Source organism: Salarias fasciatus, chromosome 17 (assembly GCF_902148845.1).
Source record: "Salarias fasciatus chromosome 17, fSalaFa1.1, whole genome shotgun sequence".
Classification (NCBI taxonomy): domain Eukaryota; kingdom Metazoa; phylum Chordata; class Actinopteri; order Blenniiformes; family Blenniidae; genus Salarias; species Salarias fasciatus.
Window position 1 is genome coordinate 15,745,906 of NC_043761.1, and position 16,518 is coordinate 15,762,423.

General features: G+C 45.1%; 2 protein-coding genes across 2 annotated transcripts in view; both read left to right on the plus strand.

Moving 5' to 3' along the window:
* Positions 1–4,887, plus strand: part of LOC115404137 (anoctamin-4-like) — a 33,679-nt gene extending 28,792 nt beyond the window's left edge. The window contains exons 22-29 of the mRNA XM_030113341.1: positions 275–372; positions 456–598; positions 906–1,058; positions 1,189–1,336; positions 1,444–1,563; positions 1,734–1,839; positions 1,919–2,158; positions 4,776–4,887. Of these exons, the coding sequence (XP_029969201.1) occupies positions 275–372; positions 456–598; positions 906–1,058; positions 1,189–1,336; positions 1,444–1,563; positions 1,734–1,839; positions 1,919–2,113 (963 nt within the window). The 3' untranslated portion in view covers positions 2,114–2,158; positions 4,776–4,887. The remainder of the gene's footprint in view (positions 1–274; positions 373–455; positions 599–905; positions 1,059–1,188; positions 1,337–1,443; positions 1,564–1,733; positions 1,840–1,918; positions 2,159–4,775) is intronic.
* A 4,338-nt stretch (positions 4,888–9,225) lies between these two features.
* Positions 9,226–15,113, plus strand: LOC115404379 (uncharacterized). The gene is made up of 5 exons (XM_030113679.1): positions 9,226–9,552; positions 10,508–10,562; positions 10,769–10,845; positions 13,880–14,236; positions 14,801–15,113. Exons 2-5 carry the CDS (start codon positions 10,525–10,527, stop codon positions 14,956–14,958), a joined length of 630 nt encoding a protein of 209 aa, XP_029969539.1. The 5' UTR covers positions 9,226–9,552; positions 10,508–10,524; the 3' UTR covers positions 14,959–15,113.
* Positions 15,114–16,518: the final 1,405 nt, after the last annotated feature.

The window sequence follows — 16,518 nt, forward strand, 5'->3', positions numbered from 1 at the left end:
ACGCGGTGAAGTGGTCCGAGGGGAGAGAAGACCTGAGCCGACGCTTTTAGGTGCTGAGCTAATGCCCCCCCACCCGTACTAATACAATTTTCAGAAATGGAAAAATTCTTGTTCGCTATAAGTGCAGCTGAAGTGCAGGAAGTTTCTTGCCTCTCAGTGCATTTTTTCACTCGAAGCCTTGTCGTGTGAAACGGGACCCGGGTGCGATGCCGAGGTGTGTCCAGCCTGTGCAGACCGCTGTGTTAGCCGGCGCTCTCTGTCCCTGTCGCTGCAGTGCCACCCCAGCGGCTGCCTCATCGACCTCTGCATGCAGATGGGGATCATCATGGTGCTGAAGCAGACCTGGAACAACTTCATGGAGCTCGGCTACCCGTCAGTTCTTCTTGGTTTTTGTCTCCTTTGTTGTTGAAATTTAACTTCAACACACAAAGGAGGTTCATTTTTTTTGTTTTAAGGCTGATCCAGAACTGGTGGACCCGGCGGAAGCTCAGGAGAGAGCACGGCCGGAACGCCAAGGCCGGCTTCCCCCAGTGGGAGAGAGACTACAACCTGCAGCCGATGAACGCGTACGGACTCTTCGACGAATACCTGGAGATGAGTACGTAGCGCCGCAAGCCCCGGAACGCCGTGTACTGATAATCTTTAGTAGAAACCTCATCACATTTAACCTCAGTTTAATCTCCTCTCAGCAATTCTTTTCTGACCTGGCAGCTGCAGTGTACGTTACATAATCCTGTCACTGATTTGATTTGAGCTTTTTTAGACTGACTGGCTTCAGTAAATGTTATTTTGGAGTCACTGTTGTCTTTGTCAGTGATTCCCAACCAGGGTGGGGGGGCTGGATTGTGTCTAAGCTGTGATGCCTGTCCGTGATCAGGAGAGCTGAAGTCCTGTGTCCGTCTCAGTTCTCCAGTTTGGCTTCACCACCATCTTCGTGGCGGCGTTCCCTCTGGCCCCCCTCCTGGCTCTGCTCAACAACATCATCGAGATCCGTCTGGACGCCTACAAGTTTGTCACACAGTGGCGGCGACCTCTGCCCTCACAAGCCAAAGACATCGGTAAACGCCACAAAGAAGACACGTAGCAGCACCAGAAATGGAATACGTTATTAGAAATGTTCTAGTCTTTAACCAAACACAGTGAAAGCAGCGTGAGTTTAAGGGAAATGATGATGCTTTGTCCCGGCAGGGATCTGGTACGGTATTCTGGAGGGCATCGGCATCCTGTCCGTCATCACCAATGCCTTCGTCATCGCCGTTACCTCAGACTTCATCCCCCGCCTGGTTTACGCCTACAAGTACGGGCCGTGTGCCGGCCAGGGCCGAGCGGGGCAGGGGTGAGTGGCGCAGTTTTAGCCGAATTGTGGCGTGCAGCCGGTATTTTAACCAAAGCCTGTACGTTTTCCCACATGCCCCATCTGGCACCACGTCCGTCTTGCCTCAGGTGTATGATGGGTTACGTCAACGCCAGCCTCTCCGTTTTCCGGGTGGCTGACTTTGAGAGGACGTCGGAGCCCAGGACCAACGGCTCCGAGCTGTTCGGCGAAGCCGTGCAGTACTGCAGGTAGTTATCTGACACGCAACCGCGACCGAGCGATCTCAAGACAGTTATGAACGCCCCATTTTCACATGAATCTCCAGACAAACCAGGATTACATAAGAAGCCTTTTTCAGTGAGAAGATATCCACATCGCTCTTCTCACTCACACTGAAACAAACCTTCTCCTCCTCCAGGTATCGGGACTACAGGGAGCCTCCAGACTCCGCAGAGCCCTACTCCTACACGCTGCAGTTCTGGCACGTCCTGGCCGCTCGGCTGGCGTTCATCATTGTTTTTGAGGTCAGTGTGTTTGGACAGATTCAGAAAGCAGAAAAAGCTCAGAGTGAAAACTCGGAAGCTTCTGCTTCTGTCTTCGCAGCACATGGTCTTCGCCATAAAGACCCTGATCGCGTACCTGATCCCGGATCTTCCCAAGGACCTGCGGGACAGAATGCGCCGGGAGAAATACCTGATCCAGGAGATGATGTACGAGGCAGAGCTGGAGAGGCTGCAGAAGGAGAAAAACGAGAAGAAGAAGAAGACAGACCGGACCCATCACAAGGAATGGCCCTGAGCGCAGCAGCCGGAACAGACGTGTGTGGAACGTCCTCTGACTCCTGTGAGGTTTTAATTTAAAAGCAGCAGGTGCAAATGAAAAAAATGAATAGAAAAAGCAATAAATATTAAATCAGATTTGAATCTGCACAGGCAGCTTCTACACACAAATACACACCTGATGGTTTCTGAAAAGGCTGAGAATGGCATTATGGCAGGATCCCTGTGGCTGCTCTCTCCTCTGATTGGCTGCAGAGTCAGTCGATCTCAGATCACCTCCACTTTTTTCTTCATCGACTGAACACAGATAAGTTTTCCACCACATGTCTCAGTGGCCGGGCGATCTGTGATTTATAGTTGAAGGAAACACAATCCGTGACTTGTTGGGAAGGTTCAAGCATTTGCAGTTCTCCATTTGTAATTTTGTTTTTTATTTATTGTGGAAGTTAACACTGCACACAGCCACAAATCCCACTGTTACAGGAGCTCAAACCATTTTCACCAGTAACATCTTCATACCAAACAAGTTCAAAAATGGAGTATTTACAAGCAAAACTCCACCAATATTGCTAAATTAAACAGATCATGACATAAATGTTTTCAAAACTTAGCAAAGTAAGTATGTACAACATAAGTATTATAAATACTCTTTATGCTGCAACAGTACATGAAAATACTTTGACTTGGACTGGATTTACCCAAGAAAAAAATGACCTGAGACTTGAAGGTTAAGACTTGAGACTTTCACATGTGTGACTTGGTCCCATGCAGTTTTAGGCAAGTAACTTTTGAAAAAGAATTAGTTATAGTTACCAGTTACTTCTTCAAAAAAGTAACTGAGCTAGTAACTGAGTTAAAATATTTTGAAAGTGACTAATTACAAGGCAAAGTAATTATCAAAAAATGTTTAAACGTGTCAAAGAATTTGGATCCTCTGTTAATGGAACTTTAATTTGTATGTTCAGTTATTGATTATAAAACTGAATACATGATTCATGAAATATAAGGACTCTTGTCAGAATAAATTTCAAACAGGAAACGATACATTAAATTATTCAAATGTTGCTGTGAATTTGATTTGGAATTGTAGATAGTATTTCTTTATTTTTAAAATAATAATAAAACATAACAGATGTCTGTATTTATATTTAAAAGCTGCCTTTGAATGATCAGGACTCTATGGCTGTATGTCTGTATGCATTTAGATCTTTCCTGACTGAGGATTTGCAACAATGTATCGGATTTAGATGACATCATCATCTAATTTGACCCAGATATGCAAATGAGCTGCTATGTAAATTAGATGATGTCATTCAGAACTTTCCTGGCTGAGGAGTTGCAACAATGTATCGGTTTTAAAGCAACATTGTTTCTTTTTACAAAGCATGAGGAAGTGCGTCATATTTAATTCAGAAATTAATGTAAAATTATCATCACTTCACATTATGTATTTCATTTAAATTATTATGGTAATGGGATACATTCAACACAACTCTAGATTTAATTCAGCTTATTTATATAGTGCCAAAGTACAACACAGTCATTTCTCGACACTTTTACAGATAAAAACCCAACAGTTCCATGAGGCAAGACACCAATCAAATTTGATTTGCATTTCTACATTTATTGACATACATCTAGATGTATGTCAACAGATGTCTGTACTTCTATTTTAAAGGTCCCTTTGAATGATCAGGGCTCTATGGCTGTATCTCTGTCACGTCAAGTGACGCACTTTACACCAAACTGGTTCCTTCCCTCATACTTTCTTGACTGATTGATTGATTTGGCGACGGTGCATTACACGGGATGAATACAGGATAAGATAGAAAAAATAAACACAATAATTAAAATTGATGCTCAGCTGGACTCCGAAGGAGCAAAATCCAGCTGAAAGTAGTAAATTATAGTAACTGAACCACGCCTCATTATTGCCAGTAATGTTAACGGTGTTAAAACGCTGGGAAAGGTAATTAGATTACTTGATTACTAAAATAGTCATGCTCTTAGTAACGCCGTTACTCCCATCAAAGATCCCATGTCTGCTGTGTTCTGTTTGTTCTCTATTTCTCTATGGTTTCATTACAGAAACAAACAGCACCCTCTCGTGGCACCACAGGAAATTACATAACTTCCCTTCTTTCTGATGCTGCTGTGAAAAAGCTCCACTTTACTGGAATCAAAACACAAACATCATGCCTTGAGCTGTGAACTCATTTTTAAACAGTATGCTCTAAGATAAGTCTGTCTCTTCCTTCCCTTCACACTCTGACTAAAGAATCACACTATCTTACAAACTGAAGACAAGAGAGGCAACAGTATGTCAACAACAGATACAACTTTGGCTTTTCACACAGTTGCAGTGAGCTCAATAATCAACAAGCCAACCCTGTTAAGCTTCCACTTCACCTGGTAGTTGATTCCTGGTTGCATACTTTTCTATAAATGAACTTTTCCAGAGCTTCTCTGGGATCTGAAAGTCTCCTCAAATCTGCTGGGTTCAATATGTGAAGGCCATGGAGTGGAAACAAAAAAGCATGAAATCATTAACACTATGAATAATATTTGCAGCACATTATTAGATGATTCTAGTTTTGAATCAGTCTTCATAAAATTTCAACTTTTATTCCTGAAAATGCAACTAAAGTATAACATCTTTGCATGTGTCCTTTTCTTTCCAGGCGTCTGGGTGTTTTTTCCACACAGAGAGAAACCAACCGGGGTTCCTGCATGAACTGAACCTTCCTCCTGCCATGTCGGACCAGCAGCACCTCCTGCTGGACGGTTTCTGAACTGCAGTCTGCACTCAAAGAAACCTGACTCTGGAACATTTGGCAGCAAAACGTTTTGCTTTTTATTCACCACTCGGACTCCCTGCAGCGTTCGTCTTCAGATCCTGAATGTAACGTTCAAGCCAGACGCAACTTTTTCAGTTTTTTTAAGAGATTCAGCTCACTGAATGACAAAAAACCCTGTTTACAGTTCTCCTTCACCAGGGAGTTCACTTTTGCTTTACTGTATATAAATCTAATTAAATGAATGTCGGGCCATCTGCTCTGCTGTAGTGTAGTGCAATAAAGATACAGGTTACATACAGATCTATTCTGCCAGGCTGTGACACCGTGCACAGTCTGCTTCTAGTGGAAAAGCTCTCCATTTCAAATTAGATCAATAAGAGCAGTAATAAATCTTATTTATTGTAAATAAATGTGATTTTGTCTTCCTTGTATGTCGACAGTGTCGTTATGTGACGACTCACTACCCAGAAAAGTGTTGGTATCAGCGGTGTCCTTCCTCTTTCCTCTTGTTTCTGCTGTTTTCCCTTCTCTCCTGTGGGTTTGTGCTCCAGGGCCTGACTGGCCACGCCCCCTCGGCTCTCCATCCCTCCTCCACGCCACACCTGAGTTTATTGAAGTCAATCACGCTCCCCATCAAGACTCCTGCTCTGCTCTGGCCCTCATCAGATCACCTGTTTTCCCCACCATGGTAACTACTGACTGTCTGAGGACGGAGGAAGTGGTTGCTGCTGACTTTTTGGCGTGGCGTCTTTCCTCGCTCCTGAAGTACCTTACTGTGGCGTGAAATTCTTTTCCAACAGCTCCTGCTCATTTTATCACAACCTTTTTTTTTAATTATTATTTTTGTCCAAAATCAACCTGGATGTCTTTAGAAGGAGGAAGCTGCTGCCGATATTTTTCTGCCTCACTTCCTGTTTGAAAACAGATTTGACACCAAACTGCAGTTCAGAACCACAGCGGCCTGGAGGACTAATACAAAGCTATACAGTTCGACTCGAGGTATGAGAGGTGACAGTTCTGCTTTGCTTTCACTTTTAATCATTTTTCAGTCTCTTATGAAGCAGTTTAATTACTTTAAATAAATTAAAGTAAATCCTTTTCAATGATTACCGGTTTGTCGATCTAGAGAAGAAAAAAGTCATGTTTTCAATGGTTTTACTGAAGCAAGTCTTTTCTCCAAAGTCTGAATGAACTCATTCACACCTGGAGGAGATGTTGGATGAACTCTGACCTGTATGTTTTTTGGGGTGTGGGAAGAAGCCATTGCACTTGGTGGAACAACGCAAACCACTGTTCCACCATGCCTGCCTTACTTTTCATTCTTTTAAAGCTCCAACCAGGTGTGGGGTGAAGGGTCAGGCTGTTGCCCTTCAGGTTCACTTCTTCTTCCAGGCCTGTGCTTTCTTCAAACCCAGGAAGTGACGGGTTCTCTTCCACAATTAGATCTTCTTCTTCTCCTGTCTTAAGGTTTCCTCACACTCGTCCTCTTCTTCCAGGGCTTCAGGGTCATTGAGAAATCGTCAAGGATTGACAAGCTGGTCTCAACATGTCTGAGGGGCCACAGTTTGAACTCTTCAGCAGGTGAAGGCTCATCAGCCTTTGCTGCCCACTCAGGCGAGGAGTTTAAAGGTCTTACATTATGCTATTTTTCAGTCACGTCATACAGGCCTCCGAAGTCCAAAAACATAGTATATAAGTTTGTTCTCCCCAAAATTCATCCTATGTTCGGAGTTTGAGCGGTCTGAAAAGTCACTCTGACGAGTCCTCCTCTTAAAGCTAGGGTTGGCGATCTTGGAAAACTAGCATGTAGCACGAATGTAGCATCTCCCAAGGCTCCGCCCAGCTCCCACCCCATTGGAGGAGCTCCGTTGCGAGCGGAGACGCAGAGACATTCCGCGCGCGCAGCACTTCCGCGTCCAGTGCGTTCCTGGCGTAACCTGTCCTCAGCGCTTCGTTTCTTCGTTTTTCTTTATTTGCATTATGCCAAGTATGGCGCACTCACCGGTAAGTAAAGCCCCAAACATTCTTCTCCGCCATTCTGCAACGACGCTCCGTCCTTCTACGCGCGCACTGAATCAGGGTCAGTGCACGCCATTGACATGTACGCGCAGGGGGCAGGTCGAACGGCGAAGGGATTTGATTGGTTTAAAAAAAGGTGTCCCGTCAAGACGATTGGTTGCTGTTTTTCCCGTTTTACTCCTGCTGTAGATGGCGGATATTTTCCAAACTACTTTAAGAACACGCTATGAATTGTTTCCCATCGGGTCATAAAGATCATTTTAACCAGTATTTAAAAAAATGTATCTCATTCAAATCGCCAACCCTAGCTTTAAGCGCCTGCAGGCTGTTTCCCGCGTTGATGGTGTCCCACGGTGATGATGTCATCAGCGCAACAGAGCACAATGAAAGTAAACACAGTTCCCATTACCTGTGGACGAATCTCCTCTTCCCCACGGATCAAGAGAAGCTCTCTGGTCTCACTATCTTGCCAATACTGGGTCATCTTGACAAAAGATATCTCAGCTGTGTCCAGAAATAACAACAAGCGCGCTAACGTAGCCACACTGCGTCGATGTCATCACGTAACTTCCTGGATCTGTCCCTCCCACGAAAGCCGATAGAAAGCCGAGCCGATTAAAACCCGGGTCGATTGCAGGGTTCAACGGCCCGGGTCGAAATGCTGATTAAACCCTTTCACACTGCCATGAGGAGCCGATTATTAGTGGTTTAAACGGGTTTTTTGGCCAGTGGGAAAGGGATTAGTTATCACCATTCTCTCTAACCAGCAAATGTGCCCTCTGCTGGTCAGAGTTAGCCACTGAAGCTGGACAGTACACACAATAATACACACATAATCTCTAAATTTAACGTAAAATATCCATACACATCCAACACATCAAATTAAACTACAGAAACTAATAATTCCACTTATGTAAGTGAAAGAACTGTATCTGCAACACAAAGGACACTATGCAAAAAATATTTAGGGAGAAAATTTCTACTTTCTTGCCTGAAAAATAGTTCTTCTTCTCTAAAACAAAGAGCTTTTACAATAGGGACATACAACTTCCCCTGTGAGCTCACTTAAGAAGTGGGCTGGGCTGTATGGAGGACAGCAGCTCCTTCTTGATTGGTCAAACTGAGAGTGTTACAACATCCCCGGTCTCCCCGACAACAAAGTAGTGATGTACGAGTGTGTGTAGGATGAAAAATCTAAAGTCTCTGAAGGAATGCCTCAGAGGAGAGGGCTGGTTTTTTTTTTTTTTTCCAAAAGCTTTCAGCTTTACTGTACCATCATCCGACAGGTTTTTCGTCATGTTTGCCAACATTTTCATTTCATTTTAAAGGTGGAATACAACATTTTCTCGAAAAGACGAAGCCCCACATCTGTTACTCACTTTTTGAACAACGCGCATGCGCCAGACCATCCGCCCGGCTCTCCTGCTTCTCCCAGAAAACGCGGAAGTGTACGAGCGCGATCTCCTCTTCTCTGGCGTGCACGGCTCTGTACAGTTTCTGCGATCCGCCTCGCTCATAAATAAAGCTTTTTTTTCCCGAAACAGCTACAGTTTCATTATGTCAGACTCGCTATCGGTAAGTATGAGCTCAGAAGCTCACCGGCTACATAAACACTCTGAATGCGCATGCGCAAAAGGGAGAAGCTGATTGGGCGCAAGCACGGAGAACCGCCTTACGAAAGCAGCTCGTCAGAATGATTGACAAACAGACCCACCAATTATTTAGGTGATCCACCCGGAAATCAAAATGTTGTATTACACCTTTAAGTAAAAAGGCTTTTCAGCCAGAATTGCAACTGTCACCTGGACCAGAAGAAAGAAATTTGCACAGTTAAAAACACAAAACTAAAAACTATCACAAATTAATATAGTCCTTTAATTTTCACAGGAAGACTAACAAAAGGAAAATATATGTAATATTTTAACTTCAACCTGAAAAAAAAATCATAAAAATGTCCCTTAAACTTTCCACGTTTAGGATGCAGTTTGCGATTAAAGGACGCATCAACTGGATTTAATACACACACGACATTCACACTCATTCGTTCATGAGTCACTTCGTGCAAACAACACAATCTTTGGCAAAAGGACATCAAAAATGAAGTCATTTACAATGAAGTCGTTTACATTTATTACATGAATGAAATGTGCTAAAACTTACAGTGTGGACACAACTCTCATATCTGGCGTGTTTCTCCGTGACTGTCGGTGTTTGCAGGCTGCAAACAGACCGGTGTCTGCCCGACCGCCCACTGGTATACACTGGCTGCTGCTGACATAGGCCACGCCGTGAAGTGTGTGTGTGTGATGAGTGTGTGACGCTTCGGCGCTCCGGAGTGCGGCTTCTCTCGAAGAACAATTATAAAATATAGTTACTTTGGCGCGGACAAGTCGTCCTCCTTGGATCTGTGAGGGATAAAAGAAGAAACAAACAGAAGCCTGGAGACATTTGTGGTTTTATCGCGCATAATAATCCATTCCGTGCGCTCCTCTCGCGTGTTGCGCACTTATTTTTTTACACGTTTTTATTTATTTTCTCTGCTGTTGTTGTTATTCTGATACAAAACCACTGCCGTGTCTGCAGATGTCTCTGTGAACACTGGTCAGTGTCTCCTACGGAAGAAGGATTTCTGGAGAAAAACGTGAGTTTTAATGTTTCCTCTTCCGTGTTTCACGCGCTTTCCACGCTTTTTACTGTCAAACCTTAAAACTGCACAGATGAGACTGACTTCATGCTCAAACTTATTAAAAAGCAGTTTTGTTCTTTTCCGTAAGTTTTTAGGATGGTTGCTGTGGTTCTATATATATTTTTTATGGCAGTATCTCAATGTGAAGACACCCGCAGTGATTTCAGAGGCAGATCAGGAGCTCTGGCTGCAGGCCTGCACTCCCAAGCCTTCCTGTAGTGCAAGGAAACCAAGACAAGAGCCAAACTTTATAAGAAAATAAAAACGGCATGACCAGCTGGGGTTACTTTGCTGACAGTCAATGCAGTTTTTGTGATCCTCGAGCAGGAAAATGCCACATTCAGATGAGCACGATCGCTCACACAAGACGATTATAAAACAGTGTCCCCGGAGGGCGGGCCGCTGCTGCAGGAGTCTTCCATTTTTTTTTTTCCCCAAGGAGTGATTCTTATTTGCACCTCCCAGTTAGAGGGGATTGTTAACAACAAAAACAGGGTGAAAGGGTGTACAAACTCAGCATTACTTTTGGGATACGTTATTCTATTTAATATGGCAAACATACCTTATGTTTGAATGCTGGATTAAAAAGTGAAGCTGTGTTTTAGTTGTGGAAATCTGGTGAAAAGTTATGGAGCAATCAGGGAAAAGTCATTGAAAAGTGTATGAAATGTTTGTCATTCTCATTAATGTGAATGAAACCATCTGGTTTCCAAACCTTGTGAATCGCTCTTCTTCTCTTGTCTACCTGCTGCTGATGCTGCTGACGCTTGACGTTGAGCTCAGGGAGCTTTTTCCGAGTTCTCTGTGTAGTGACAGACCCAGTGCTGGTGTATCGGTGTCGTTGTAGCTCTAACTTTAAACACTTGAGGCTTCTGTTTGCATGTAATATCTTTTTCTTTCGTCTCTGCAGCCAAGGCCGATCTGGAGATGAGGAACCAGAGGAAACAAGCCGGACTGTGCTTCATGTAGGTGTTTGTTTACGGTTGATGTTGTGTGCACTCTGATATGTTATTTCACTTTTATTTAAAGTTAGTGCAGCATGTGCCAGTTAGTGGATTAGAAATTAGATTTGCTCACATCAAAGAAATCCAGACCTGATACCTGACGCTAGTTTCGGCATCATTTCATCCTGAATTTTAATGTAACGTTTTTCTCTGGCTTCACTCTAAAGGCCGGATCGATGGAAGACGTTGACCTGTGTGGGGTTTCTTCTGATGATAGCTGCGCATTTCCCGAATCCTGCAGCTGGTGAGTAGCTGAATCGCGCATAGTGGTGTGTATTGCCGAGTATCTGGCGATACGATTCACGGGTCACAATCCGATACGATCCCGATACATCTCGATACCAGTGTTTATGACGATTATTGCGATACTTTAGAAACAACTCATTTGTAAACTATTACTACTTCATGAGAAAACTTGTATGAAACACATTTTATTCATCCCAAATGCAACAGCAGCACTCAGGAAACTATATTTAACAGCAAACAAGTTGCAGGCTATTTTTTTCATTCAAACAGTAAATAAAAATAAAGGCTAAACATACCTTAAATAATGTAACATGTTCTAAGAAAATAAAGTGCAATCATAGTCACACCTTGAATTGAATTGAATGTTTTTTTTCCTCCCTTGTCCTGTTCGGCAGCTGGGGCGTGCAATATTGTTTGATTGTAGCCTTTTACTATCCGAACAGATTTTAATGTTAGCAGCAGGACGAGACTGAATCTCCTCCTGCTGCTGCCTTTATTTAAAGCTGGCGTCTGGCATGTCTGCCGGACAGGACCGGGACGGAAACGCTCAGAGAGCGAGAGACAGAAAGAGAGAGAGAGATAAAGAGAGGGGGAAGGGGAGGGCACAACCTATGTACAAATTCACAATACAAAACAGTGTTGTTGACGCACCACACGCAACCAAGAACAATCCCAAACCCCAATCTAGACAACACCAAAACAGAGCCGACAACCAACACAGAAACTGACAGAACCATACATATATAAATATATATATATACACACATAAAAAAAAAAATTCTTTCCCCTGACGAACCATAGTAGTGAACAGACCAGGCCACAAAAATATAAGGAGATGATATGTACGGAAGGAAGGAAATGCACGGACACCACAAACCTTTTTTTTTTTTTTTTTTTTTTTGAGAATATAGCTAGTCGTAACTTGTAGTAAACTCGGGGCGTGCATCAAGAGAGGGCTACTACAGATCACCATTATTCTAACCACCACAAGAAGACAAGGTAACCGAGTATGTGAAGAGTGATTAAAGATGAGCGTGCTCATGCAAATGTGATGGTGATAGTGATCATGCATATATGACCTCTGACCCCTGAGAAGGTCAGAAGCAGGCCAGAGAGCCCCTGAGAGCCCAGACAGCCGGCAGTCATCACAGAGCCTGGATCCAAGCCGCCCCCCCAGGCAGACGCCCACGCTCCAGTCCAGAAACGGGGCAGAGGAAAGCCCCGGCCGGGGACCCCGGCAGTCCCGGGGCCCGGGCCCCGCGGAGCCACAACCGGCAGGAGCCGGTCCACCCCGGGCGCCAGACCCACCCCTCCCACCCTGTCCTCTCCCACCCTGTCCTCTCCCACCTCAACTCCAACACTCCCAACCCAACACTCACACCCACTCACTCACACTGACTCTCACACACACACACACACACACACACACACACACACACACTCATCCCTAAACCAAACACACTCACATTCTGACACACTCACACACACACGCTAGCAAGCACGTGCACACACACACACACAGTCAACCCTAACCCAAACACGCTCACATTCCCACGTCATCCAACCGTCATGTCCCGTGGGAGACCCCCCCCGGAAGGCAAGGGAACACCGAACCCAACATCCAGGCCCCCCCGCCACCCACAACCGCCGCCCCACCCCCAAACCCCACTGCCGCAGACAGGTATGCACCCCCCAGAGCCAGCAGCCCCCCAAACCACAGCCAGTCCAAACCCCAGGCCTGTGGGGAAAACAACAGCACCCCCCCCCCCCCCCCCCCCCCCCCCCACACACACACACACACACACACACACACACACACACACACCCCACCCACCACCACCACCAGAAGGAATCCGGAAACGGGGGCGCAGAAGACCCCATACACCCACACATACAGACAGACATACATACTTACAGATACACTAGCCTGGCATGCCAGACTGACTTCATATGTTACACACAGAGACAGTCTGGTACCGCGCCATTGGGGCTTCATTTCAAACAGGCTGACGAGAGGCGGGACTATTGAGCGGAGAGAACCAATCCAAGAAACGAGGCTGTGACGCAACGACAATGCGACGTACGCAGCGCTCGGTTGTAGTGGTTTTGTAGTCCAAAACATGGGATCATGGCATGGAGTTTTACGTCCGTTTTACCCCCAAATTCCACCAGACGCTTAAAAGAATACTCCGAAGATTTTGAACCCACGCCCTATCACTGTCGTTTACAAAGTGAGATAAGCCCATAAATACCTTTTTTGTGTCCGTTCGTCCAGTGCCTGGCTAACAGCTGTTAGCATCGTAGTTAGCTTAGCTCAACTAAGGCAGGTGAAGAGGAGACAGAGCCAGACTGAGAAAGTGGACAAAATACTCCTTCCAGTGGTCCAGGGAATGGCGTATTAGCACACGAAGTAAATCCGAATGGTTATAAAGCATTTTAAAAGACGTATTTTTTTTTTTCAATCCGATAAAATGATGTTTTGATCCACACAGACCTGCGCATGCGCAGTGCTCCGCGGAAGGATATACCGGAGCACAGCAGTAGAAGCATAGACTCAGCCGCTGTGCGCCGGTATATATTTACAGATTCACTCTGTAAATGATCGGGAAAGGGCGTGGGTCCAAAATCTTGGGAGTATTCCTTTAAGCGCCGCGTCACGCCGGCGTCTTGTTCCTGAAGTCATCGCACACTGGGAGAGCGGCGCCGCGCCGTTTAGAAGCGGCGAGCTGAAGCGAATCACCAGCGCCTCCGTTCTGGTGATCTGTCGTAACACCGGCGCTTCTGGGACGCGGCGCGGCGCTTTGGCGTCCGGTGGAATTTGGGATTAAAGAAAAGCCTTCAGAGCAGATTCCTGCTGTGGTTTCAGCGCCAAATTCAGTTCGTTCAAAACTTCAAACAGAGCCGTGGTAAAGCCTCGCTGTGTTGCGGCCACCACCATGATTGTTTTGCACTGCTGTGACCTCCTGACCCCTGGTGTACTGCTCTGACCTCCTGACCTTCTACTCCTGTTTGTACCTCTGTGTCACCTGCAGGTCAGCAGGGGTTCACGGTGAACGTTACTCAGAAGGTCATCCAGGCAGAGGAGCAGGAAAACGTCTCGCTGACGCTGCTTTTCCCCTCGGACCCCGACGGACCCCCTCCACCACTGCACCTGAACCTGATGTGCCCCAAAACTGTGCGGAGTGTCTACAACTACGACAGTTATCCTGAGGCCAGGGAGTACGTCCATAACGACTACCGTGGCCGTCTGTGGTGTTTCAAGTTCCCCTCTGAAGGCCGGGTGGAGTGTTCCATCTCTGACCTGAGGCTGAGCGACTCGGGCAGATACGTCTGCATCATCGTTGCTGGCGACAAAAGCAACTCCACCAGTTTTGATCTCGTGGTTACAGGTAAGTCAACCTCACTGTGGCTCGTTTGATATTTTAAAACGCGATGTCCTCGAGATCAGTCATTCTCCACTAACTTTCTGTGCTGTTTCTCTGGCCATCATTTCCAGACTATAACACACTATTTGGTCTATGACTCGTCACACCATCAGTGACCACTAGATGTCACTGTGTAACAACAGAAAGCTGCTCCAGGGCCACAGGAAAACAAAGAAGGCTTTTTGTGGTCTAAAAGCTGAGGAACAAATTGACAGAAGGTCCTGGAACAGCAGATGTTGAACTAAGATTATCAACATGAATGAACAAATGAGACGTAGACGTGTTTCCCTCTTCCTGACACATAAATGAATCTTGTGATCTGCTGTAGATCAGTGGACTGCAGACCGGGGGACCGAGCTCACTGTTAATTAGAGCTTCATTCATAATTTACTCTTGTGTAGCAGGTAGCAATGCTGGTGTGTGAGCTCTAAAACCCTGATCGATATCTCAGCATCACTAACTTTTCCAGTTGAAAAAGAAACATATGAGGTTTCTTTTCGAATGAAATTTCTTCTGTCATCTCTGCAGCCGTCCAACATCCGCCTGATGATGAGAAACTGGAGCCGCCAAGCCGGAGCCGGATGGGGATTTATGTATGTTCTGGTTTGTGTTTGACAGTTGCTATTGTTGCTCTTTTAATACGTTGTCACACTTTTAAGCCTTCCCGTGAGGACAGTCAGTGTTAAAGGGTCCAGGTTTTCAGATTTAGGTTTGGAAACTACACATTTCTTAAAGGTGCCTTAAGGAGTTTGAACGTTTTATGCGAAACAGCGCCCCCAGCAGGTCTTGGGCGTAATGCAGCTTAGTGAAAAACTCGTGCCTGTGGCTCGCGTGCACAGAAGAGAGGAACTCCTTCCTCGCTCTTTTAGTAGCGCTCGAGTAAGATTTAAGTTTCTTCTCTCTGGTGGAGTCTGTGTGGAGCTGTGGCAGTGATAGAAGCCAGTCTGTTCTGACTTTCTGGAAGATCCTGCTCAGTTGTTGCTCACTAAGCATCTGGCGGAGTAATGGCGGACAAAATGAAACTTAACTCCATCAGGACAGCCGGAGCGTGCATTACATCATTCCTTTCAAATTCTCCCCAAAAAAATTCTGGTGCCGGACCGGCACTGCAACTTTCAAGTGACAATTTAGCGCTGTTAGAGGTACTTGTAATGAATAGGTCAGGGCACATTGTACACATCATTAAAAATGTGTAACGTATCTATGGTGGAAAATAAGTATTTTATAAAGTTGAAAAACTCCTTAATGCACCTTTAAATCTGTAGATGTTATGTATATATAGTTATGTTTCCACTTTTCAAAAACATTGAAACTCTGAATGTAGTGTTTTCAGCTGACAGATCGCTACACAGTCTACCTCCGTTTGTTACAAGGCTGCTGTAAGCGGTCGCCAGTTCAAACGCTGCCAGTTTCAATGGCATGAAAAGTGAAATTAGCCAGTCCAGTGAATTTAAGCTATTTAATTCACTGAAGTGACCAGGCTTTAATGTGGCAGCTACAAAAAAAGCTAACAAATGAAAAGTGTATTTTTTTGAAAAGCTGCCATATCAGAAAAGTGAGAAGTATGAAAAGTTATCATACCTCACTGCCAGCACTTTATTAGATGGCGGACAGATCAAAGTGAAAATCTGCTGCTATCGAGCTGTCTGATTTTCATAGATGTGTCTGAGCTCGTCTATACTAAAGCACTTTCACGCCTCGTTCACACGACGACGACGATCAACTGAAAACGACTCTTTTCTCTGCGTTTTGGTTTCGCAAACGTTTTGTGTTCAGACGGCGACCTCTCAAAGACAATGTTTACACACAAGGAAACACCAGAAAAATGGATGTCAGGCCACTAGTTGGTGTCACTGCTGATCTCCAACACGACCACACATCTACACACACTGAGAAGGAGACGATGTAAACACTGAAGTGCCTTCAAACTGTCTTCCTTCCTCGTTCAGGGATGTTGGACTAAGCTGGAGTTCAAAAGAGCATCACTACCATCTCCTCCACTGTTATTTTACCTGTTTACACAGAGATGGTTCCATCCTGGAAACAAAACCGTTGTCACTTTAACTCACAGCTAAAACGCAGAGAAAGTTTGTCGTTTTCACAAAAAAGTCGTCGTGTGAGCAGGTCCTCCAGGCTGTGTTCACACTTCGGGGTGGAGCTCACAAAAGATGAAAGAAATAAAATAAAGCTAAATATTCCTCTGTATTCTTACTGATACAAATAAGTGTTAAATGAATTGTGAGCTG

What these genes read in the sequence shown, in the direction of transcription:
- LOC115404379 (XM_030113679.1), top strand. Translation starts at nt 10,525, where the DNA reads ATGAGGAACCAGAGGAAACAAGCCGGACTGTGCTTCAT. An exon ending in CAAGCCGGACTGTGCTTCAT is followed by an intron (nt 10,563 to 10,768) that starts GTAGGTGTTTGT and finishes TTCACTCTAAAG; the next exon opens with GCCGGATCGATGGAAGACGT. An exon ending in TTTTGATCTCGTGGTTACAG is followed by an intron (nt 14,237 to 14,800) that starts GTAAGTCAACCT and finishes TCATCTCTGCAG; the next exon opens with CCGTCCAACATCCGCCTGAT.